The 25,791-nt window shown below is 49.9% G+C and overlaps 2 protein-coding genes across 3 annotated transcripts; both read left to right on the top strand.

Moving 5' to 3' along the window:
• The first annotated feature begins 204 nt into the window (after positions 1 to 204).
• Positions 205 to 19,771, top strand: PITX2 (paired like homeodomain 2). 2 transcript variants are annotated; one of them, XM_073891204.1, is made up of 4 exons: positions 205 to 237; positions 4,015 to 4,070; positions 15,824 to 16,029; positions 18,535 to 19,771. In XM_073891204.1, the coding sequence occupies exons 2-4, from the start codon at positions 4,025 to 4,027 to the stop codon at positions 19,096 to 19,098; spliced, it is 816 nt and encodes a 271-aa protein (XP_073747305.1). In that variant the 5' UTR covers positions 205 to 237; positions 4,015 to 4,024; the 3' UTR covers positions 19,099 to 19,771. The 2 variants fall into 2 exon arrangements, with proteins under 2 accessions (XP_073747305.1, XP_025729434.1); XM_025873649.2 differs by lacking the exons at positions 205 to 237; positions 4,015 to 4,070 and adding an exon at positions 14,125 to 14,960.
• A 1,810-nt stretch (positions 19,772 to 21,581) lies between these two features.
• LOC141372541 (uncharacterized) lies at positions 21,582 to 25,511 on the top strand. Its single transcript, XM_073891259.1, has 2 exons — positions 21,582 to 21,911; positions 24,857 to 25,511. Exons 1-2 carry the CDS (start codon positions 21,625 to 21,627, stop codon positions 25,509 to 25,511), a joined length of 942 nt encoding a protein of 313 aa, XP_073747360.1. The 5' UTR covers positions 21,582 to 21,624.
• The last annotated feature ends 280 nt before the right edge of the window (positions 25,512 to 25,791 follow it).

Raw genomic sequence — 25,791 nt, 5'->3', positions numbered from 1 at the left:
GAGTGCGAGACAGAGCGAGAAAGCTGGAGAGGAGCAGAAAGAAACTGCCAGTGACGGCTAGATTCCCGCGGCCACCGCGCACCCGTGGACTCCCTCGGAACTTGGCACCCTCGGGAGCCCCGCAGTCCTCTCGGGCTCAGCTTTCAGGCGCTTGCGGTGCTGCCTGCGCCTCGGCTTGCTGGAAATCTCCCCGGGAAGCGGTGGGACGCGGAGACAGCAGCTCTCTCCCGGTAGCCGGTAAGTGGAGGCCGTCTCTTTCGCAGGGATGTGAGATAATGCGAGTTTGGAAATTTGTTCCACTTTGGAGAATCTTCACCGTAGGTGATTTGTGGTTCTTGGGGCTGCCTTTACCCCCCGAGGTAACTCAGTTGGCAAACAGACCTTGCAAAACCCTGTTCCTCTTGTCCGCAGTCGCTGACACTAGAGTCTATGGGGTTGCTGAAGTCGAGTGGGAAGCGAGACCATGGCTGGCATTTAAAACGAGGTATCTTCCCTTAAATCTCGGTGCCAACACTGCAGGGACAAATCCTCAGGCTGAGGATTAGCATTCTCAAGATAAAGGGCCGGGTACAAAGTTTCAGCTACTGGAAGATTAGCCCCCTTCCCATTGTTACCAATTGGAAAGAAGATTCCATCTTAACTGGCAGTTAGTGACCTCTCAGGCCCAAGCGAATTACCTGGGAGCCAGGCCTGGATGCCAAGCTCAGACAATTACTTCGGATTATAAATCCTTTAAATTGATCACCAGTCAACTCCAGTCTTGCACTTGAGGAGATACGTTTTTAAACGGTGAAGAGGAGAGGACTATTTTCCAAGTGTGGAGTAAGAAAAAAATTATGTTTCTAAATCTGGGACCTACGGTTCTCTTTTAATGCCAATTCAATGACTTTACTTTCCTAGGTAATTTAGAAATCATAAGGTCGTATGTTATTTACTCTCTTTGTGTGTGTATTATGTCTTACTAAACTAAATGAAAAAACTTTTACTATTATGAATTAAAATAATACAGGCAGTCAAACATTCTAAAGTATTTGTATGAAAAAATAATCTGATTTAAAGAGATTCCTTTGCATTTTTTGGCCATTAATAAGAATTAAACATGGTTTTAATATAATTTTGGAGGAAATTTATCTAAAATTCAGATATCAGTTAAGTCAAGGAAACAAAGCACGTAAGTAAAACAGATTGAGGATTTTTATTGGTGTGACATAAAATAAGCCTACAAGGTTTCAATAATCAAACATTCCCTAAAAATTAAATAGCTACTTCATTTATGGAATGTTTTACTTTACCTCAGCAAAACTACACGTAAATTATTCAGGTGCTTTGTTCCTCAAGTTGAGCATGTTTGTCTTCAAGTGTTCCTAAAGCATCAGTATTAATTGGTTTAAAAGAAGGCTTAAACTGGTAAAATACAGAACTGTGTTAGGCAGTATTTTAATTTCCTTAAATGATTACCCACTGCAAATTAATTTACTGGCTAATCTCACCAATTTAGTTCATTTAAAACATATGTTCTTGTGCTGTTTATTTTTAAACTTTCCATTAAAGATTTTGTTATGGGTTAACAAAATAAATGGAAAGGGGAGAAATGTGAAAGGATTTGGAATTATTAGAACTATGTTTTGTCCTGCAATTCCCTCTTATCGCAATCATTAAAAATTATTTTTTTTAAGAAAATTGTTTTATTTCTTACGGCTTTACTGCCTGCCTTGGCCAGTGTGGTTCAGTGTGCTTCATTAACTAAATGGTGCTTTTTAGCATACTCACAATAGAAAACGCAAGTTGGCCAGAACAAGATTGCCTGGCATATACATTCAAACCAGGACAGGAACTTTTGGGGGTGAGAACAACTTCCCATCAAAAAAAGTTGTGCATCTTAATTTGTGAGATTAGCGGTGGAAGCTAGTCCCTAAATCCTACAGCCAAATTTGTCCATTAAGACTTGTCTTCCTTGACAGGGCAAGTTTAAGGATCAGCAGGCAGGAATCGGAGGTTATTTTTAAAAAATTATCTTCCCTAGTTACTTAGATTCAATTCATCTAGTAGGCCTGGTAATTATATGAAGTAAAAAAAAATAAATAAATAATGCAGGTCTCAGGTCTCATTTTGACTGCAAAATAAATCCCCAAGTCACAAGGACACTTAGGAGTGAGCTAAGAAACACGCCTTGACCTTCTTTTCATTCCTTAGAACAGAGTTCTTGAAGATTTGTTTTGTATTGCTTTGTTTGGTCTTCAGCACTGAAGCTTGGGAGTGGGGGGAGAATGTGTAATAATTGACTGACTTTACACTGAGCGACCCCATCTTTTTCTTTTGTATATTTCATTCCTTAAAAAAATAAAAACGATTTGCAGTTACCATCTGCAATGCTTCGGCTACCCGCTAATAATGCAGCCCCTTCAGATGTTAAAAAAAAAAAAAAAAAAGATTATCGAATTGATGATGACATGCAAATTTCCCCTGAAATTATCATAAGTAAACATTTGAAGTCTGGACTAATAAAATCCCATCTGTGTTACTTCATATCGAGTTAGTAGAAAGCTGTGATAATGAATTTTGTAATATCTCACGAACAGACATCTCAATCAGGGACTAATCCTGTGATTTTACTGCAGAATCACTAAATCTGGAGCCGCCAAACTGCTACTTCTGGGCCCCCGGGCCTGCAAGGATCTGCAGAGCCCCCGCCCACGTCCCAGCTAACGGGTGGGGGGAACCCCTGGATCCCCACGCCGCCGCGCTGGGCAGCCCCTCCTCTAAGCAGCGACCTTGGCCAGAGGCCCCCCGAGGCCCGACTAGTTCCAGGAGAGGCCGAGGAGCCGGGAAATACGACCCAGAGTCGAGCCAGACCCGCAGCTCCCTGCCCCGCCTCTGTTCTTGGGCCAAAGGGGCAACGCCCGCTCCTACCCTTAGCCCTGGGCCGGAGCGAAGTGGGCCCTCCCGCCGCCGGCGTACCCTGGTTAGCGTGAAGAGAGGCAGGCGCGGAGATCCGAAGGGCCTGGGGAGCCCGAGACCTTCTTTCTTTTCTTCTGTCTTTAAAGCAGCCGCGGCTCTTCTACCCACCCCGACAGGGTCTCTCGCCACCCACCTCCCCCGGTTTGCCTGTGGCGGAAAAGGGGGCGCGCGTTAAACGCTTGGCTCGCTGCGCTGTGGTTGGAAATTTGAAAAAGATTTGGTTTGCCAGGGACAATCGGGGGAGCCGTTCTCTACGAGTTATTTCTGAGTCCTTGGTGGGAAGAAAACCCTCCGGACGTTTGCCCCGTTCCCCTCCGTCTCACTCAGTCCACCCCGTTTCGCTCCTCTGCGATCTTAAATCTTACTTTAGGGTAAATAAATGGCCGGGTGAGTATCTCCAGGGGAAAGTGTGGCTAAATATGGAAAAGTGGCTCCTGATGGATGAGAGGCCCGAAGCCAGCTCGCTCCTGGAGCACCCTAGGCCAAGAACCTTAGAGTCTCGTTCATTCCAGAATTACAGAAAATCGAGGACAACTGCTGTATAGGACAGTTAGGAGTTGACTCTGATTTTCTACAAAGGTTCACTGAGCTCCTACTCACGGAAAGCACTGTGCTTAAATGGGGGCCTTCCACACAACTTCCTCAAGAGACAGGTCCTCTTCACTCACCCCAAAATTTTGTATCTGCTAAGTTTGGCCCCGTGTTCAGACGGGCTCTTCAGCCCTGACACAAACATCTTGTGAGTAGCTCCACAGCCTAAGTCCCCCAGAACACGATGGATTTATCCGTCCAGAGCGCCTGGGCCCATTCACAGCAACTCCGCAGGGAGAGATCCCCTCAGGTCCATTCAGAAGTCCAGGACCAGGGGCTAGGGCGGGGCTGAGGCTGGGCGGCCAGAGGCTGTCAAGTCAGAGAAACACGCCGGAAACCCAGCACAGAGTGGGCGCTTAACAGCGAATCTGAAGTAGTCCGTCCGCCCCACCGGTAGCCTCCTCTGAGCCCCGCACTCTCGGGGACCGCCGATTCTCACAGCCCTCTTTCTCTTTTCTTTTGCAGATAACGGGGAATGGAGACCAACTGCCGCAAACTGGTGTCGGCGTGTGTGCAATTAGGTAAGGGTCGCTTCTCCCGCCCGGGTCACCCGACGGGGAGACCGCACCGCGGGAGGGCGACAAGAGGGCACCGGCCCCCTGGCGAGGCAGCGGCGAGGGGCTCTTCCAGGAGGGGCCGGCCGGGACCGAAAGGGACGCAGAACCAGGACGCCGGTGGCCTCCCCCAGGGGCTCGGGGGTGGGGGCGGCCGTGGATAGGGAGGGAGCCGCTCGCCGCAGCCCGACGCCCGGGGCCTACTCCTCCCGGAGAGAGCCGCTGGCAGCCAGGGAGGCGCGGAGAAGAGTACGCCGCCCTGCGCCGGGTTGCCAGAGGGTCCGGGAGACGGGAGTGCCCTCCGTCCTCTCCTCTAACTGGGTCTTTGCTCTTTGTCCCTTTTTCTCTTCTTCGTCCTGCTCCTCCCCCGCCTCCCCGACACCCCCGCTTCTTTCCGCGGCGGTCCCGGGCGTCTCTCTACCCGCTTGTGGGGCGGGCGCGCGTGGCCCAGGCGTGCAGCCGGCGGCCGTTGAATGCCTCTTCTCCAAAGACTCCGAAATCAAAAAGGTCGAGTTCACAGACTCTCCCGAGAGCCGGAAAGAGGCGGCCAGCAGCAAGCTCTTCCCGCGGCAGCATCCCGGCGCCACTGGTAAGGCCGGGAGCGAAGCGCAGGCCGCGCGCAGGGCACCCGCCTCCGGGCCTCTCTGGGCTTTGGGTTAAGGCGCACGCCGGCGAGGCCGCCAGAGTCGGCGTGCCTGCTCCGTGACTGAGACACTTGGCCTCTGGGTGGGACGGGAAGCAGCCGTCCCAGGGACGTTAATTCCTTTCCCCAAATTATACTGCACTCCTGAGACCCAACACCTCTCCCTCTTGCTCTTTCTCGCTCTCTCCCTGTGGCCTGATCTTCTACCCATACCCCAACCTATCTCTGTGCCTCTGGCTGGCGCGGAAAAGTAGTCCAACAGCGACCTCTGTTGCCCGCCGTGTCCCACTGCGTGCAGCACCACCAAGGGGTCCACCCCGCCCCTGCAGCTCTCAGCGGTGCCCCGCCCAAGGCTGGTGGGTGCGGGGTTTACCACGGGAGGCTTGTGTTGGCAAAGATTCGCCTGGCCGGGAGGTAAAAGAGCTCACTGGAGCCCCGCGGAACCTCAGGGCAGCGACCGTGCGCAGCAGCCAGGGGTGTACTGAAGTGTGTGCCCCTGGCGACGCGAACCTACCTGTTGTGCAGGTTGCAAGGCCTCGGGTCTTGGTCCTGTCGTTGCTTAATTAGCTGGTTTCATTGTGGACGAGTCAAGGGACACTGCTGCTCAAAGTCTGCAGGCTTGTGTAAAAGTTAAAACGCCTCCAACCCACTTCACAGGCTTTTGCTGAACTGAAACTTACCCTTTAATTGTGTGTGTGCGCGTGTGTGTGTCTAGGGATGAGGGGACAATGTTCCCCTTAGAATACATGCGAAACTCAAACTTAACCGTTCTTCTATTCTCCGGGTTTTCCAGGTTACTATAATAATAAGTGCCTAGCCTTAGGAAGTTGTTGACCTTTGATAGTGTGAGGAGATAAAGCCCCCCACCGCTCTCAGCCCCTAACCCCCTCTTTCCGGATTAAAGTGTAAGGATACAAATGTAATGTGGGCCGGAGGGGGGCGAATTGGGACCCCCGCCAAGTAAACAAACCATATTACTAAGAAGAAAACAAAGGCCCTGCATTCGGGCTTCCCAGTAAATCTGAGAAAATTATCATTTGTCTAAATAAAACTTCTAAAGTGGTCTGGAGCAGAGCAGTCTCGACACCACAATATCGCGAGTCCTCCTGCTGGGCCAGTTAAACGCTCACTTGTCCGGGATTAACCCCATGGGGTTAAATGGGGCCATGCAGAGATAACGTCGGGTGATTTCTGTCATTAAGGTTGTGTTAAATTCTTCCTCTGTTTGATAATCGGTCGTAAAAATAAATTATTAGACCGGAGTATGTTTAGGATAGGGTTAAAAATCAAGAACAGCGATGACTCCCGGGGAAATATTTTGTGCCGGTTCAGCCCTGGCCCTGGCGAGACTTGGGGGAGCTTCCCAATCTTGCTTCGCCCCGGGGTGGGTTGGCAGCGGCGGAGCTGAAGCTGAGGTTTCCCGCTGCGCTGGGAGCAGGAGTGCTACAGAGTGTCTTCTATCCCCGCCCCAACCCAGGACTCCCAGACCTCAGGAATGGTTTCTGAAGACAGGTGGTCTCCATCTGAGCTAGGGAGGCAGGGCCCTTTGGAGGGGAGGCTGGAGATGGGTTGGGGGCCTCCTAGGTCGGCAAGAAACGGCAGAGAGTGGGTCCTTTCTGCTGCAGTCACAGTCCCCACTTGGACCACTGAGCATCCACTTTTGATCATTAGAAGATAAATAAAGAACTAGAAATAAGCGGATGATTGTTTTCTTAACCATTACTTTCAGGACAGGATTATTTTAGTGCATGTGAAAGGCTCTACACTGGCAACAATCTGCCTTTTGGACGGGAGAGGAAAATTGCTGCCTAAACATGTTTAATGCCATTAATTAAGAAGAGGCATGTGATAGGGAGAAATGCCGAAAATCTTGATTTTTATTGGCTTTTAGGGATGTGGTAGGAAAAAAATGTCACACATGTGTAGGCAAAACTACAGTGCCTCAGAAGGAAGTTTGCCAGAGTCCCCTCTACTGAATATAAGTTAATTTAACTCATGTGATAGGCAAACTCCTGGCCACAGCCTACTTTTAAAAGAAAGATTTTTCTCCTTTATTTTTTATAACTTTTTTTTTTTTTGCTTTCAAAAAGAAAAAAATGTTTACAATGACGTGTTTTCAAAAGGAATCATGATGCTTTATTTTGGCGCAACCCTCTCAACCCCCCAAAAACAGTGTGCTCTCATTGAAGACTGAAAACGGTCTCTAAGTAGACAAGGTTAACCTCTGGAAGGCTCCAACTCTGCGTTCCTTCCCAAGAGAACCCTGTCCCCTTGATAGCCATTGGGCTGACCCACGGTTTGGCTGGAACCCTGGAACTGGAGGGGGCATGAGGTCGGCTGCAGGTTTGAGAGAGGGTTGAAGGATGAATGGCTAGGCATCCAAGTGGAGGGAGGAAGAGTTGGCAAGTTAAACGGTACCCCCAGAAAGAAGGGACAGGGGTCTGCTGAGAACGTCCCCCTAGAACAGAGATCCTTGACTTCCTTGCTTTGGGTGTCCCAAAAGAAGCCTCTTTGCTGAAATCAAACAGTGCTCCTGACTTTCAGGAGCGGGAGGGAGTGATCCTCCCCTGTCAGTAACCCTTAAAGTTTCGGGGCGGTGGCTCTGGTTTGCGGGCTGAAATCGGACAGAGCTGCCACCCCATGGTCCCGGCGCCCAGCTTCCGGGACCATACTTGGGCGGGTACCTCCGCCGGGCCTTTCTCGGAGACGCCATTAATTTTTAAATAGCTTTGGCTCAGTGGATGAGCAGCAAGAGTCTCACCCAAGTCTCTGGGATGTTCGGACTGCCTTCCCTTGGGAGGGAGACTCCAAGGCCCCTTGTGGAGCCCCCAGCCGCGACACACACACTCTCAGCAAGCAGCTAGATCCCAGTCTTCTTCAGAGGACCCGGGGTAACCCCCGCCGCCTGGGCGGCGGCAAAGCCTTCATTCATTCAATCAGCAAATGTTTGCCGAGCACATACTACGTGGATTCCTAATGTACCCCCTGAAAGCAAATAAGCCGGTTTCCTTTCGCCGTCGTGAAGCCGCTTTCATGCTAACAAGGGTACCAGCGAGAGCAGTCCAGACCGTCTCTAGCGAAACGCGAAATGGTGGTACGTGCAGCAGTGCTTGGGGCCTGAGTCGTTGTCTGAAAGAAGGGGGATGTTTAGAGGGTATAAGGCTCTTAGTGATGAGGCCCGGGGCAAGGGACGGGGGCAAGCAGAAGGGGCGTGAAGTCTGAGGCAGAAGCAACCAGAGTGGGGAACAGGCTTAAGGAGAGGAGATTTCCATTTTTCCTTTGCTACCGCTCCACCCCACCCCACCCCACCCCACCCCGCGCCAACTCTGTAGCTTATTGGCAGAAGCTGCCTCTGCGTTTTGTGGGGTTTTTTTCTCCCCCGTCGGGGGAAATTGTACCAGTTGTGCAATAGGTAGTCAGTCCCTGCGGATCTCCGCCCGCAGAGGTAGTCTTTACCGGTCGTCGTGTTCCTTGCTACGGACACTAAGCGCGCTCAAAGTTTTTCGTAAGGCTGGTTGGGCTGTTATTCCGCACCGCCCGCTGTTAATATATGCAGCAGTTGTTAGAACGACTCGGGAGGGAAAGGGAAATGTATAACGAAAGCTTATTCGTGAGCAGGAATATACTAATGGAACAATCTGATGTCTTCTTAATCCTATGTAAAAAGCTTTGTCGTCTTTCTAATATTGACTGAATGGGTAATTAATGGCTCTTCATCTAGGCGAATACCCTGTAATCCAAAGATAGGCAAAAGACAACAAGCCCAAGGTAGAAGACAAAAGGCCCAACTGTGGCCGTCACCCCCCTCCCCCACCAGGGTCTCCAAATAGGAAAGTTTCCTCTCAGGAGAAAAAAAGCAGGAGTGAGAGAATACAGGTACCTTTCCTAGGCTAGACTTAACCACAGAAACTGGTCACCCAGGTCAGTTGACTACTCTGCCCCCCTACCCCCAGTCCTCTCTGCATTTCTTTCTTCTCAGTTCCTCTAGGGAGTCACCCCCCTTTGGATCCTGAGGAGAACCTTTTCTTTCCCCCAAACCCCATCTTTCGTTTGGGGAAGTGATTGATAAGAGAGGACCAACACACAAGGTCCTCAAAAGGCTCAGACAGAGGATTGAACCCCTCTCTGATCCAGGTGGAGACTCCTTTCTTTTACCACCGAAAGCAGAGTCTGGACAGACTAAGATAGGTGGGAGGGAAGGAAAGAAATTAATAGGAGAATAAGCAGCAAAATTGTTTATATGTGTTAAAGAGTGATCAGGAGTGGTGGAGTCAACTTCATTGTAAGGCTCTGACATGAAGAGTGCCCAAAATTCTCCCAGCATGTTTTTAACAGGCTGACATTTTAATTTAAACCTTTAGAAGTAATATATTACTTGGGTTACTACGATGAGGTGGGTTCCTTTTTTTTTTTTTTGTCAGCTGACAGCTTTTAAAATATTATTTCGCTAGGGAAATAAAAGCTTCATCTCAGATTATAGGTGGGTATTTTTGGATTTATGTGATTTATGGTCACCATGACAACTAATGCTGAATGTTAGCTACCAGCATGTCTGGGAGAGGGAAGACAGAAAGAAGGGAAAGCAAGAGAAATAGAAAAGGGAGAGGGACAAGAGCTAGAGGGGAGAAATACAGAAAAGAGAAAAAGAGGCGTGTTTTAATCCAATTTTTTTAAAAGTGACTTTAGTCAGTCCCTTGTTATTTCTCCTCTCTGGACCTGGATATTAATGTCTATCTCATTCTCTTTTCTCTCTCTCTCTCTCTCTGCCCCCCATCTATCCCCATCTCTCCCCCATGGCTGACACAAATTTATCCCATTCTCTTTATTTGACTTTTCCTCAGCTAGTTGTTTTCTGAGATTAAACGATGGCCTAATAAACCTGCAGTGTTAACAAACTAATGTAAAAAGGCATATAGCACGTGGGTTTCATGGTTTCAGAGGCATCCCCTCCCCCAGCCCGTCCTGCCTCCTCTAATCCCTGCTCTTCTCTTCATGCGCCAGTGTGGGGGTACCTCCCCTACCACCCCGAGCACCCCCAACCAGTTACTCCAAACCTCAAGTGGTTGAGTGTGGGGGACTAAAATATGAATGCCGTCTGCAGGGACCCAGAGAATGTGGGTGCTGCTCAGTACATGCACAGATTTATGATTCAGAAAATAATCGGCCCCTTTTTACAAACCAGCACCTTTTTAATCCGTTTAGAGAATGGGATGGGGATGGGGATCAGCCACAGTAAAGTTTTTCATTTCTGGGTGCTTCTGCTTCATGGCTGGAGCCGGGGCGGGGGCGGGGGGAGCGGTACAATGAAGGGGGCCTTTCCAGCTCTATTTGTGTGCAAAGAGAGAGCCAGCAGAAGAAGGAGGGGAGAAAAGGCCACTTCTTGGGCAGGGTGCAAGGTCTCCATCTGACCTCTGTGCCTTACACCACACGCGCACGCACACACAATCACGCCTTGTCACGCGGCTCTGAACTGAGTCTGGGCGGGCCACGGCCTTGAGCTGGCCTGGACCAGAGCAAGACTCCTACCCCGCTACAATCTGACAACGCAGGGAGACATCTAATTGAGCCATCTTCCAGGTGAGCTTTGAGGACAGATTTTTTTTTTCCCCCACAAGTTGTGGATCGCTCGGTTGAATATCAGCCCATACTTGGGCCACCGCACCCGAGAGTTTGGCCGCGCAGTCCAACCAATCTCACCAGGAGGGCCAGAGGGGCTTTGCGCAACTACCTCTACAGAGTGTGAAATTAAGTAAGACCTTAAGACTGGTAATCGGTGGCAAATACCAGCAGCTCAAAACACTCCTGACCCCGTGTCACACATTTCCCTCCTCAAGGGTGTTGCTTTGAAAGAATAAGCAAGAAAACCGAACTGAGAATTCTGGAATGTCTTCAGACTCGAAAACCCAAACCCGCACTGGGCTTCCTTCCGTGAAGACCTTACAGCATCTCCAGTTTCCCTGAACTGGCCACTCTGATGTTTTCCTGGATTGGAAATTTCTGTGACGGAGGTTAGGAAGTTCTAGAAATTTCTAGAACCAGTCAAAGAAGAGTGTGTGTTGGGGGGAACACAAGGGTAGTGCTCAACCTGCAAAATACACAGGATTACTTTCAACCCCTTCCTTATCTATACTACCAGTATCTGTGCACCCACAAGTTTTTTTGTAGATTAAGTCTCCGAAGTTGCCGACCACCATCACCACCACTGTTTCCGTTGAAAAGTGTTTCTTGGTTTCCCACTACTCGCTTTTCACCATCTAGACTTTTCATGTTGGTGTACTCGTACCATCCATGGAGTGAATTCTGTGGGCCTGAGAAGGGGGTCGGCCAAGCTCACCATGTGTGAAGTGATTAGGAGATCAACTCTGGAAAGATGCAAAGAAATGCCTTACTGGCTCAGCTGATGGTTGGGGGAGGCATTATATATTATGTATGTGCTTATCTAGATAGACGAATGACTGATTGTTAGATATGGTTATGTTCTTACTTTAACTAGAGATCTCCAGATGATTGTCTTTATTTTCCACTTGACTTTGCAATGGGTAGATACAATATAAGATTCTTTATCTTTTTAGGATTTTAGGCTGCCTGGAGATCACCAGTACTTCCAATATCTCCCACAATTTGGCACTATGAGGAGCTGTCACTTGCTCTTGGATGTTTCAACCACTTTGGAAGCTGATTTGGAGACTAGGTCTTTCATATGTTTATTTGCCATGATGTGAGTTCTGTCAGTCAACAGAGCCATGGAGTTTAAATCAAAATTCTGTGGGTTTAATGAGAGATGGGCTTCGATATCTATATGGTTCTGTGGAGCTTCTCAGCTCTCCTGAGTAAGGAGTTTTAAGAAGCACCCAGAGCCTCCACCAAAAATTGCAGCTCCGGGGTTTGACTCTCAAAGAAACTAATACTAAGAAAGAAATTATGTTCACTATGGTAGGGAGTTTTTTGTTCTTTCATGTGATGGAGTTTCTTCATGAAATGAAGCTTTATGGGTTTGGTATTTTGGGGATCGCAGCTATGCTGAGGTTTAAAAAGAAGAAACTGGAATATGATTAGTAAACACATTGGGCAGAAAAGAGCTGGATTCATATTGATTTAGTTATAGGTCATCGGCTGGCAGTGCAATGGGAGGAAATATTTACTTTACACGTATACTTTATGATCTTGGGGGAATTAGAGGAAATTCAATAAGAAAACGGCTAGAAACATTTAAAATCCTTATTTAAAAGACTTAAGCAAATTAGAGTCTTATCAGATTAAAAACCACTACAAATGTAAAAGCATTGTCTTCGGTGAAACGCTGTGGGGTCTGAGGAGATTCTCCGCCAAATCTCAGGGATAAAATGCGTCATTTAAGCACCAGATAATGAGCAGAATGTAAATTAATTTAACCTTCTTTACCAACAGGCTGCTGGTGTAATATGTATAACTTAGTGATAAGATTGCAGGACCTAATATAGCTGGATGTATGAGCCTTAGCTAATGCAGACCTGTCACATGGGGATGTGTTCTGCACTGAGCAGGTGTGTGTATGCTTGAAATGGGGTGAACTGGAATAAAAGGTGAAAACCAGAAATGCTGATTTTAAACCTCACTATAAAGAAAATTCCTCCTTGCAGCTATATTTTTCTTAAAGTAGGATGATACTTCTGGGGAGAGACTGAGGAACAATTCTCATTTGGTTCTTTGGATGGCTCTCAAGCATGTTTAAAATGGGGGAGGAGTTGCAGATAGGGTTTGGCAGGGAGAGCCAGGCAAAGGAGAGACACATAGGTTACAAACGTATTTGTAGTCTGCTTCATCCACTCTGCCCCAGACCGCATACGGTTTCCCAATCTTGTGAACAAGGACAAGGAAGGAGTTTTCTGGAGATACCTCCTACTGGTGTTACAAATCATTGACTGTAATGTCAAACAAATACACATTCAGGGATGATAACACTAACTCCACAATAAAGCAATCACCAATGCAGAAACCCAAAGGAGATTAGTTTGTGCTCTCCTGATGACCTAAGAAGAGGACAAAAGGACTTTCCAAAAATTATTTTGAATGATATGTTTGTATTTCTTTGGAAATTAAAGTTTTTTGGAAATAGTGTTGTAAAGAGTTGGATGTCCCCAAAGATGGCTTTTTTCTTTTTTAAAAAATAATTGAATAAGGCTTTGCTTTTCCTAGCTGAGTGTTCTGCTAGGTTTTTACCCTTCGCCCCCACCCTACCGCCTCTGCCTGCTTGGACTTTAAAGATTCAACAACCTTGAGCTCCCTAGGAAAAGAAAATGACTTAAAAATTATCCTTGAAATTGGTTATTTGGCAACATTCTTAATTGTATGGAAATTCATTAAAGCATATTTTATATATAATTAGCTCAAGGTTGTTGATTCTGCGGGCTTTATGGATTTGAATCTGATTGATAATAAAGTAAACAAGAGAGTCGAATTTAAAGCGGGCTCTCTCTAGGGCTAGGACAAGCTTAATACAGTGTACAAGGAATTTGAAAGATCTAGGATATGTGTCTTAATCAACGCTAAGTAGAATGGATAAGCTTTCAGCATTTTGAAAATGCTGGGTTAGGGTTTCTATTCTATAGTGTATTTTCTGTCTGGGGACTAATAAGCATTACAGAGAACGTGATCTGAGGCGACTTTTTATTCTTGTATAAATCCAGAGTGAACCACCAAACAGTTGTTCGTTTAAAGTCAAGGTAATTTTCTTTTGACGGGTCCATTTGCTTCTCGATTTCTAATTTATTAGCCTGCCTTCTCAGGGCTTTGTCTTCTTTGCAATTAAAGTAAAGCTTCTTCAGATTAGCGCAGCATTCACTTGACAGGTTGTTTGGAAAATTTAAGCTCGGAGAGGTGATTTGTTGCTGTTTTTTAAATTTTCTGGTTTTAAGTAGCATGTCTCCTTTCCATCCAGGAAGAGAAAAACATCTCTCAATTGGAATTGGATGTAGTGAGATACAAAAGGAAGGGGTGGGGAGGCTTGTTGATCCTTGTACCTTTCAGCCCTCGACCTTTCCGCTCCTTTCTTCCGAGCCTTTTGCTCCCGGCCTCACCTCTCTACCTCCCCGCCTGAACTAAAAGCCGGACGGTCTTCGGCCGGGGCAGAGCAGAATTCCCGGGAGCCGGCGGGTGTAGACTTTGTGGGCACAGTGAGCTATTAGCCCGGCCCCACACAGCTGATAGGTGCAGACAGAGCTGTCCCTCCGCCGCGGCTCGGGGTCTCCTGATTGGTGCGGAGCCACGTCACTCCCGCTGGGCGAAGGGTCTGGGAGGAGGCGGAGGCGGGGAAGGTTGGGAGGGCCGCTGCAAAGTGACGTCTGGGCACCAGGAAGCCCGCCTCTGGTTTTAAGATGTTAGGCCAACAGGGAAGCTCGGAGCCGCAGAGCTGGTCCGTCGCTCGCCCAGGTGCCGGGAGTTGAGCTGCTGCGAGTCCGTGCTCGGGCTCGACGGCCCGAGGGGGTGTGCGTGTGCGCGCCGCGGAGGGTGCGCCCAGAGGCCCGCGCCGCTGCCGCTGCCGCAGCCGTCGCTGCGGGGGATCTAATATCAGCTACCTGTCCCTGTCACTCTTGACACTTCGCTGTCAGGGCTGCCGCGCGAGGGGCGGGCAGATCGCGAACGCCGTTAGCTTTCCTTATTGGAGGGGTACTTGGGGGAGGGAGGGAGGGAAGAAAGGGGTCTTTGCCCACTCTGGTTTCGCTTTGGAGCTTGGAAGCCTGCTGCCCAAAGACGCTCCGAGCTGTGCCCTCCTACCCACATCCCCATGTCTCCGTTTGCCCGCTGACTTGCCGCCGCCGGACCCTTTCGCTAGAACCTTCCTAAGGAGACGGGGACAGGGACGGCTCGGTTCAAAGACTCAGCAGGGGTTGTACTCCCTGGCTTTGCCCGCGGCGGCCGCAGCGGGGAAACTCCGCGCCTATAGCGCAAAGCCGAGCAGGCGGCGACGGCCACGGGGTTTCAGCCGGGCGGCAGCCCAGGACTTGTAGGGCGGCGCGCTCCTTCGTCTATGAACTGCATGAAAGGCCCGCTGCACTTGGAGCACCGAGCAGTAGGGACCAAGCTGTTGGCCACCTCCTCGTCTTCCTCCTGTCACCATCCCCAGCCACTGGCCATGGCTTCAGTCCTGGCTCCCGGTCAGACCCGCTCCCTGGACTCTTCCAAGCACAGGCTGGAGGTGCACACCATCTCTGACACCTCCAGCCCCGAGGCCGCAGGTAAGGCGCCGCGCGGCCCCGCAGGTACCCGGGTCTAGCCGCCCCTTGCGGCTCGGCCTTTCTCGCCCGCAAGGAAGTCGGCCCCTCCTGGGGGAGGCGTGGTGGGAGTGGTCGTTTAGTTTGCTTCCCGCAGAACTTCCGGAGCCAGGATTCTTTTTGGCCCCGTGTTCCTTTCTCCCAACCTCGACCGCCTGAGGTGCCGCGAACGCCGCGAGCCATTCTCCTACTCTTCCCTGTTCCTATCCTGGCCTGCCGAGGTTTCCTGGGTCACAAAAATCCCAGCATCTCCGTTCGAAGACGTTCAGAGGCCAGCCCCCAGCCCCCCAACCCGGTCCCTGTTCTCTCGGCTTTTAGCTCCCGAGAAGCTGCTCCTGTTAGAAAAGTATTACCGAAACTACGCCGCAGAAGCAGCGGTATTTCTAAAGGGCAGAAGAACTTGGGTGGGTGGGTGACCGAATCCCAAAATCTACCTTTACTAGCCTTCCGAAATCGCATCGAGATCTGAGGGGGCTCTGTAAAAGGCGCGCGTGCGGGTGTCCGAGGAGATTTGGTGTGGCTGCGCAGAGGCGTGTAAATATACTTGAAAGCAGAGGCTATAAAAATGAATGTGCCTTTGCCCTGAGATAAACATGTAAATAAAACGTGCGGCTCTGGGGGAGGGGAGGAGATGGGGCGCTCACACCCACACTCGCATCTGCACACCCTACAGCCGCAGCGCTCCCCGCGGCCCGGAGAGGCCGCTCACACACTCCTCCCCTGCCTGGCAGCCCATCGCATCCCCGGCCTCCGCCGCCGGGTCCAGCTGGAGTTCGCGGGTAGCAGGTGGACGTGCTGACGGGAACATTTGTGTGTTTCGTTTTCAGAGAAAGATAAGAGCCAGCAGGGAAAGAATGAGGACGTGGGCACCGAAGACCCGTCCAAGAAGAAGCGGCAACGGCGGCAGCGCACTCACTTCACCAGCCAGCAGCTGCAGGAACTGGAGGCCACTTTCCAGAGGAACCGCTACCCGGACATGTCCACGCGCGAGGAAATCGCCGTGTGGACCAACCTCACGGAAGCCCGAGTTCGGGTAGGACCCCTCGCGGAGCCTGGGAATGCTAGGAAGGAAGCCATTGTAGAGATGCAGGCCACGTAGACCGGGCGGAGGGAGTGCGGAAGGCGGCGTCTCCCGGAGGGCCCGGGTGGTGTGTCTTTGCAAAAGCAGAAGGCCTCTCGGCGACCCCGGTTGCGAGGTTACAGCTCCCCCTTAGGAGACAGGCGGTAGGCCTGGCGCGGGCGCCCGGAGCGGCACCGGCTCACTGCCCCGCCACACCCCGAGCCTTTCCGAACCGGGCCGCGTGGCATTCCCCTGCACAGGGCATTGTGTTCCCGGCCTGCAGTCGCCAGATGAGCGCTAATAAAATCCCTCCCAGGCCAGGAGGCGAGAACAGGCTCCAACCTGTGCGCTTTTAACAAGAAATGCCGCCGGAGACATGCAAGATTTGGTCCTCCTTGGGAAACTTTCGCGCCCAGCCTAGCCTGGCCTTTTCTCTCTCTACTGGCTCATCCTCCTTATGTAGTCTTTGAGGTTTTTTGGCCATTCAGGTCTCTCCCACACCCTATCCCTTAGTTTTGTGATCTACGGAAGCAGTTTTGATACACACCTACTATCCTGTTAGTCCTCTTAGAAAGAAAAGAAAAAAGAAAGACTTTTCCGTTTGGTTTATTTATCTTTTCTCAGGAGATTGTTACTAATACCCTTCTTCCCAATAATAATAGTTTTTTTTTAAAGGGGGGGTGGCTTACCTTTGTAGCAAATCTGTACTTTATGGATTGGCAAAAGTGAACTTAAGTTACCCAGTAGCAACATCCTGGTTTGTTCCGGTCAGTGGGAAACTCCAAATGTGTTAGGATTCTGGAAGCAGAAACACAAATAGCAGGATCCAGAGGTTTGCTGTTAAGAAAAGGAAAAAGGGAAAAAGAAAAAAAAAGCTCTGGATGGAGAAATAGAGCCCCCAGTTAGAGCAGAGAAGAAAGAAGAAAACGCTATACAACAATAACGACAAATAAATAAAATAAATAAAGACCACAATGCTTTCCCAAAGCAGAGAGAACGGAGGCACTCTCTGGGTGGCATTTGTGTAGGATATGTGGCTATGCTGGTGGGTAACAGCCGGGATGAAGTTGAAAATGGTTTTAGTTTAACTGCTCAGAGCTAGACCTCTGGCTCTCCGGCCGCGTGGTTTTGTGCAAGGTCAGTCTTTCATTAGCTCTCCTGCGCATCAGGGAAGGGGACTTGCACGTACTCTTCTTGCCTGGGCAAAGTTTAGATGGCCTAGGGTAGAAATTGCAAGTGATTAAAATAAAAACACAATCAGTGGGTTCTCTGGAATCCTTCGGAAAAGATCTCTTCCCCCACCCCACTCCCTTCGGTTTTTCTGCAATCCCTCTCAGGTTCCCTGCCCCTACCATGCTGGGCTTTCGCTTCCTCTGGCTGCCTCCATCCAGGCCCGCTGCGTGTCCAGCCAAGTGGGAGTGAAGCGTGCTTTTTTTATAGCAGTCGGGTGCAAAGAGGAAGGGGGATAAAAAGGAAATCGAGAATGAAAGGGAAAAGGAAAAAAAAAAAACGGATTAGGCGGCTGGGCCCGGCTGAGATGTGTAATGTGAAACATCACCGGTGTCAGCTCTGAAATCTGGGGCCAGGCCTCGCTCCAATACACAAAAGCCACAGTCTGCAGCGACGGGCGGTCCCGATGTGGATTGAGAGAAGGGTTGCGTCGGGGCCACCGGACGCGGGTGGGGGCTGACCGGGTTAGGCGACTGCTCCCAAAGCCAAGCAAATGGTCTGGGCCCGGCAGGAACGGCGCTGGGTGCGGGGGGGGGCCTGGCCTGGAGTGGGCGGAGGGTGAGAACAAGCCGAGTGAAGGGAGGGGGAGGCTGCAGAGCGACCCATTCTGGGTTCCCAGAGAGTTACAAGCCGAGCTCGAGGAGTTTAGGAGGCGAAGGGGAAGGTGGTCTTTTGCTTTTTGATTCCTTATTTTGCTAAGGGAGGATGGGGGTCGAGGCCTGGCGCCAGTTGTGAGAGCACGTTCTGTGGAGTGGGGGGCAGCAGGGGAGGTCTGAGACAGGAGGGAGGAGCTGTGTGAAAGAGAGCCCGGTCCTCTGGTGCCCTAAAAGCCCCTTGTCCTCATCACTGTGTCTGTGGCTTTGGAAGGGAAGCAAGTTTGCAAGGCGGTCGGGTAAGGGTTGGGCGGAAAACCCGCCGCCCCGCGTTTATTTTACAGTAAGTGTTTTTGGATCCTGAGGAGGGCCTGGGTTAGTGAACAAGCCACCCACAGGCCACCAGGTGTTGGACTGGGGTTTGTGGCGCAGGGATCCTGGGCCTCCGTCGCTTGGATGGGGCTCAGGCAGCTGGGGTCCCAGGGGCGGTGGGCGGTTGGGGAGAATTTTGGGGACCGGGATGTGTGTGTGCGCGCACACGTACGTGTGTGTGTGTGTCTGTCTCTCGGAGGTGGTGGCCTCTGTGCTTTCTGGCATCAAGGTTTTACTAATCCGATCTGTGGCATCTGTTTGCTCCCTTGCCTTCCACCCCCAGGTTTGGTTCAAGAATCGCCGGGCCAAATGGAGAAAGCGGGAGCGCAACCAGCAGGCCGAGCTGTGCAAGAATGGCTTTGGGCCGCAGTTCAACGGCCTTATGCAGCCCTACGACGACATGTACCCGGGCTATTCCTACAACAACTGGGCCGCCAAGGGTCTCACGTCAGCCTCTCTGTCCACCAAGAGCTTCCCTTTCTTCAACTCTATGAACGTCAACCCCCTGTCGTCGCAGAGCATGTTCTCCCCACCCAATTCCATCTCCTCCATGAGCATGTCGTCCAGCATGGTGCCCTCAGCTGTGACCGGTGTCCCGGGCTCCAGCCTCAATAGCCTGAATAACTTGAACAACCTGAGCAGCCCGTCGCTGAATTCCGCGGTGCCGACGCCCGCCTGTCCTTATGCGCCGCCGACTCCTCCGTACGTTTACAGGGACACGTGTAACTCGAGCCTGGCCAGCCTGAGACTGAAAGCAAAGCAGCACTCCAGCTTCGGCTACGCCAGCGTGCAGAACCCGGCGTCCAACCTGAGTGCTTGCCAGTATGCCGTGGACCGGCCGGTGTGAGCCTCGCCCACAGCACCCGGATCCTAGGACTGTGCCAGATGGGGCAACTCTGCCCTTGAAAGACTGGGAATTACGCGAGAAGGTCGTGGGCACTAAAGAAAGGGAGAGAAAGAGAAGATATAAAGAGAAAAGGAAACCACTGAATTAAAGAGAGCTCCTTTGATTTCAAAGGAATTTCCTCAATGTCTGACATCTTTCACTAAAAGTATTTCCGACTGTTGCAAGGACACACACAAATGTTTGACTGGATATGACATTTTAACATTACTATAAGCTTGTTATTTTTTAAGTTTAGCATTGTTAACATTAAAATGACTGAAAGGATGTATATATATCGAAATGTCAAATTAATTTTATAAAAAGCAGTTGTTAGTACTATCACAACAGTGTTTTTAAAGGTTAGGCTTTAAAATAAAGCATGTTATACAGAAGCGATTAGGGTTTTTCGCTTGTGAGCAAAGGAATGTACATACTAAATGCCACACTGTATGTTTCTAACATATTATTATTATAAAATAATGTGTGAATATCAGTTTTAGAATAGTTTCTCTGGTGGATGCAATGATGTTTCTGAAACTGCTATGTACAACCTACCCTGTGTATAACATTTCGTACAATATTATTGTTTTACTTTTCAGCAAATATGAAAAACGTGTTTTATTTCATGGGAGTAAAATATACTACATACAAATTGGTCTGGATTCTTTCTGCCCTCCTCTGTCACCTGGCCAGGGTTTCTCACTCACTGCTTCCTAAACAAACCAGTTCCCTCTGCCCGCCTAGTTAAACACACAAGGCAGCAGGACTTATTTAAATTTGGTAGAAATAAATTATAGTCATTCCTCAGAAACTAAAAAGAAAAAAAAAGAAAAGCCACTCCCAGGGGTAAAAAAAAAAAAAAAAAAAGGCTGCAAAGTCTGGTCTTGTCTCCCAGATTTTTCTTTGGCTTAAACCCAGAGGATTCCATTATTGCTAGCAAATAATATAAGAGAGAAAGAAGAAAGGAGAGAGAAATTTAGGAAGTATGTCAGCTTGGAATGACTTCTTTAGGGGGGAGGTCTTCACATCCAGTAAATTGTTCTGGAGAATTATGTGTGTATGTATACATGTACAGTTTATATACATTCCTCTCAAGAGGAATACATCTGTAATAAGTTTACAAGGAAACACCTCCAGTTCAAAATATTTAGGCCTCCACGTTTATCTTTCAGGCTTAAGTAGAGAGATTCTTCATGTTATATTGCATTCTATTTCCAAATCCTTTCGAGACATTAAAAGAAACAAAGACCATTTCTAATAACTACAGCCCTTTAGTTTCCCAAAGAGCCCAGGGGTTGAGAGGTTAGAGTGGAGTTTCCTGAGTCTTGTAGAGCAATATGTAGTTGAGGCAAAGGTCACGCTCCCCATGTTTTGTTTTAAATAATATTGACCCATTAATTCTAAACCTGCTTGTTCCTGAAATTATACAGGATTATGGTTTGCAAACTGCGGGACAATGAAGCAAATCAAGATGAATTACAGCCCTGGCCCTCCCTCCCATCCTCTGACATCTAAACGGGGAATGAGGTCGGTGTGAGTGTTTAAAAGAACCTTAAGCACCAGCTCTTCCTTTGTTGGTGGTTTTCAGCCTTTTTTTTTTTTAATGTGAAATTTGATTTCGTAACAAATCGTAGCAAATAGACTTAGTCCGAAGGAATTCATTACCGAGGCGCTGGGGGGGGGGGCGGTGAAGGGTAAAATCTGAGGTCCTTTGCTATTCTGGTCACCCTCCTCCCCCCAGTGGGCGAGGACAAACATAACCCTGGGGAATAGGGAGCGGAAAAGTAGCCAGCAGTTTTCTGGGGGCGAGAAAACCTGTGTTTTTGCGCTTAGATTATTTTTATCTGGCTGAAACTTTACCTATTAGCTTTTGAGGCTCAGACCCTGAGTCTTTGTTCTGCATGGGACTGCTGCTGCCACTTAAAGAGATCGCCGATAATGTCCCCGATTTAAGATCGGTGCTCAATGCACATTAACTTTCTTTCTTTCTTTCTTTTTTAAGCTCTGCCTCTAACCTACGGAGGGATCACGCGGCAGTGGGGGGCAGATAAAAGCCCTTTGGCCGAGGGTCACCTCCGTCCTTGTTGTTCACTTGAGAGCAGTGGAGAGGAAAACGGTCCCCACGGGCGGACTTTGGCTTCTGGAGCCGCGGAGCCCAGCGGTCCGGGCCTCCCCGAGCTCCGCCTGGTATGGGGGGAGGGGCGGCGGGGGAGGGGAGGGAGGGGACTGGGAGAGGGGATTTGGGGATGGGGGCTGGAAACGCTAACGAGACCTGCTGGGAGGATTTGCGTCTCCTGCAGGTCCAAGAGTGACTTGGGAGAGCTGGCTACGGGAGGCGGACCTCGGCCTAGTTTGCTGGCTGAAATAGAACTCTATTTCGAGGCAATTGATCAATCTGCAGAAAACAAAAATGGAAGTCGAGGTTTGGGAAGAGTTGTCTCATCCCCAACTTGAGTGGTGCGGGCTGGGGGCGGAGACTCGGGACTGATGAGAAGCCCTTTCTCCCACCTCAGCTCCTTTCCCTGGACTTCCAGAAGGAAGAATTACCCTCTTCACCACCTCCTTGTTCCCTACACCCATCTCCGCTCGCCCGCCGACCCTTTTCCGCTCCTCTTTTTCCCTTCAAGTGAGAAAAGCCTAGTTCCCGAGCCAGTGGAGCCGGTCCTCTCGCCCCTCCCGTTCCCACGCGAGTCCCCCCTTCAGCCATCGCCACTGCCACCACCTCGGTTCCACTCAATCGATTTTTGCTGCATGTCAACACTTATTGCCGGTGAGTGTGAGGGTATTTTTTCTCCTTCTCTAGGTCTCTTAATGATTTCTGAGCTAGTTGTGTATTAAAGTGCTTAAAGGAACCTTTAAGGTAATCTATAGCATGAACACCAACCTCCTCCGCTTGGGATCAAAGATGGCGAGCGGGAGGTCGGGGCCCCCAGGAGTCCAGGCCTCGTAGGCCTCAGCCCTCTGCCGCCCACCTCTGCGCGCCCAGAGGCTGGGGCGGGGGGTGCTGGGCCAGGAACCCGGCACCGCCGATTTGCGGTCTAAGGGCTTTCTCCTCCCCCCACCCCCCACCCCCGCCTTCCCCAGTCACCCCCTCACCTGTTACTCTAACCCTTTCTCTCGCCTGTCCTCGGTTTTTAAACTTTTAAATTTCCTAAGGCCTCAAACTCTTCAAACCCCTAATAGCGAATTCAAAGCGGTGGAGACCTGGGAAAAGGTGTGTGCGGCCCACGTTTGTCTCACTTTCCTCTCAGTTCCTAAATCTGAGTTTTACTGCCCATAACTTGGTTAGAAATTTAATTTAAAAAACTATGTTGGGCAACCTGAGCCGTGTAGGCGGTTTGATTAGGAGGCAAATCCTCCCCTTCGCCTCCCGGCCCTGCTCGTTCTTCCACCCCCACCCTGGTCCTGGGAGGTGCTGAAACCCGGGAGTGCCTTTAGGAGTGTAACAACAACGAAAATAATGGGGGAAAAATGAAGAGCATCTTAAAAGTCCCGTTATTCCTAGAAAGCCCCATAAATGAACCCTGTGAAGAGCAGCGAACTCTTTTTAAGGCGAGTCTATAAAAACCTGGCGCGTTGGCGAAGGAGGATAACCGCCCCCTGCCCCCCGCGTCGCGAATGTGACCAAACAAAGGTCTGTCCTGCAATCCACATCCTAATCCACGGGCGCCTTCGCCGCCGTCGCCGGGGCTCCCAGCCTCCCGCCCGCAGTTCTCCGTCGACGCGGGCTACGCTGGGAGTCCCTGGCTCGCCGAGGTAAATTTTTTAGAGAGGGACAAAAAAAAAGGGGGGGGATGTAATAAGATCAGAGGCCTTTATGAATATAGAGTCCCTATTGATTGATTTATTAACACCCCCCCTCCCCCCGCAAGCAGCAGTTAATCTAAGCACATGGAGAAACGAGAAACGTGACTGATTTGAGGGAGGAGAAGTAAACGGGAGAAGTTTCTTATAGCAGATTTTCAGAAGGAATTTTTTAGAACTACCCTTCCTCCCCCAGCATCCCTAATCTGACAATTGCATTTTAACTGAACTTGAGAAAGTGGTAATTGAAGAAGAGATTAAAAAAAAATAATATGTTACGTAGAAACCTGATTTTAGACAAATAACTAATTTTCCTTTTCAGGTTTTAGCAAGAGAAACCAGAGAAATTTTACTCTAATCTTAAAAGTTTATTTATCACCCTGCTTCCCAACTCCCCTTTCCCCGCCCCCCACGAAGAGAGTCCTTCTCATTGTTGACATTCTATCTGAAAAGATAAAATCCAGAATTTATTGTGCTTGGGATGTATAACCTCATTCACTTCTTGCTGAGTATTTTATGCATTTTATGTGAATGTTGATTTTAGATTTTGTTTGAAGAATAGAGAAGGCCTGGAAAACATAAAATGTACCATTGAAGATGTATTTAATTCTACTTAATTGCCTTTAAAAAATCATTGCTACTTCTTTTGTAACAATGTATTAACAGTTCAGTGGCAACTGTGGAAAACGGGAGATAGTTAATTACTCAGTCAAAAAATGACTAAAAGAACTATATAAATTTCTTTCTAAAAATATTTTTAAAACATTTAATAAATGTATGGTAAAGGTGTTTATTTTTGGAGAGCTGTGTGAGGGATTGCATTTTTTTCCCTTCTCTCTGAAGGGCTAAGAGAAGCTGAGACTCATTGGTTCCTCGATGAGCAGGGTGTGTGTCTGCACCCTCTGACTTTGATTGATCTTTCCAGGCCTAGTTCTCCTGTTCTTCCTGCAAAAATGTTTAAGGTGCTCCTCTCCCTCCACTTTGCCCTGTCTCTTCCCTCCCCCCCATCTTCTCCCTCTCCTGTTTCCTTTATCCACACCAAAGTTTTTTGTTTGTTTGTTTGTTTCCTGTTCTATCAACTTAGAAAATGGTAGGCTTATGCCGGGGCCTCATATACCAGGGCTAAGGCTTGGTTAAGGTGGTTTCCTTAGAGCCCCCAGGACTCTCTCTACCAAAGCTTCCTCTGTCCAGAAGTAGCAAAGCCTTTCTGTCTTTGACGACAGTTTGCAGCAGCGCTGGACCCCCTCTCTCGCAGTCCTGGGCAGGAACCTTCATCTTCGTCGCTCTGGCGAGATGAGACCTAGAATCGTCTCAGCTGTCCTTGAGAAGGCAGTGGGGCAGCATATCGAATGGGACTTGGATCCCAGACTAGTGGCAACCCAGTTCTTGGGCTCCTTCCCCATTCTGCTTGCGTCAACAGCCCCCTCAACTCTGCTTCTCTGGGTATCTGGGGAGGGTTACTGCACCCAGTTGAAGCTTGATGGTATCTTCCTCTGTCCTCCGGGATGGACTAGCGTGGCCTTCTGTGGCGTCACTTAACGCGGCTGCTTGCGTTTGGTTGACGACGGCGTGTCTGATTTCACGTGGCAATGTGCGGGCACGGGGTGGGGTCGCTGATGTGGACAGAGGTAGAGACCCTGCAGGCCATCCCCACTGCCAAGGAAGGGGCTTTGCCCACCAGAGCCCAAGGCTACAGACGACAGGTCACTTTGTTAAAAAAATAATATAATATCAAACAAAAGAAAGTAAACTAAAACCCTTCTTCTGCGGGGCTCAGGCAATGTTCATTCACAGTATTCTACTAACCTCAGCGCCTCCAGCCCTCGCTTAAAAATCCGTGAAATCGTAGGAGCCACTCTTACCTGATGAGGCGGGGTCTTGTTGGTTTCTTTGACAGGAAAAAAAAAAAAAGAAGAAGAAGAAGAAGAAGAAAGAAAGAAAGAAAGAAAAAAGAAAAAGAAAAAGTCCCGCCTGCGAATTCTAGGCTGCTGCTCCGTGGCGTGAAGCTCCCCCTCCCCAGCCCGGAACCTCCTTTTCCCCCGTGCAGCACCCCCCAGACCCCCGCCTTGTCAGCCGCCCAGCTCCAGGGGATGGCATTCTGGACGTCTGACCAGGACCACCTGGACCCATCAATTCCGCGGGAGCCACGCGGCCCAACTCTTAGAAGGACCCGAGGTGCCGCCGTTCCACCTGAACTTGCCCCCAAGGGTAGCCTGGCCTCGGGCCTCACTGAACTGTGGCTCGGGCACAATCGTGTCCTACCGCCTTCTACTGACCAGAACAGCTGCTTTATCTTAAAGGTTTTTTTTGTTTTTTTTGGTTTTTTTTTGGCCCGGCAACAAGGGAGAAGGGAAGTGGCAAGACGTGCTGCTTCGCATTACCCTGACGATATTTTCAGACGCACCCGGAGAAGTGGCAGCCCGGAAGGCAACCCACGCACCTCCGAGGACCCCTTTCGTGTCCCCGCACTAGTATTTGCACGTCCCTTGGGACAACACCGGAATCTAATCCTCAGCTGCAGCCGCGCGCCCACCTCCCTCCCGCGTCCCCACCCCGAAGCGCCAGGCTAGCATCGCAGCGGGGGCGCTGGGGCAGCACAGAGCCGCCCCGAGGTCGTTCTGGGGCGAAGTGCCCGCCTTCGCGTCCGCGCTCTCGTCGCACGCTGCGGCGTCGTGGGCGGCCGGGGCCCAGGCTGAGCACTGCCTCTTGGCTGCGCCTCAGGGACGCCTGCCGGGCCCGGGCCGCTGACCCGTCGGCTTCTCCGCAGTCTCAGAGCGGGCCTTGGGAGGCCCAGGCCGGAGGAGCGCCCCTCCTTACCCCCACTCCCCGCCACATCCCTCCTCACCCTCT

The sequence above is a fragment of the Callorhinus ursinus genome, unplaced genomic scaffold (genome assembly GCF_003265705.2).
Source record: "Callorhinus ursinus isolate GAN/ISIS: 27379988/994484 unplaced genomic scaffold, GSC_fseal_2.0 scaffold4, whole genome shotgun sequence".
Lineage (NCBI taxonomy): Eukaryota > Metazoa > Chordata > Mammalia > Carnivora > Otariidae > Callorhinus > Callorhinus ursinus.
Note: the sequence above shows the minus strand (reverse complement) of the source record. Positions and strands in the feature narration are given on the sequence as shown.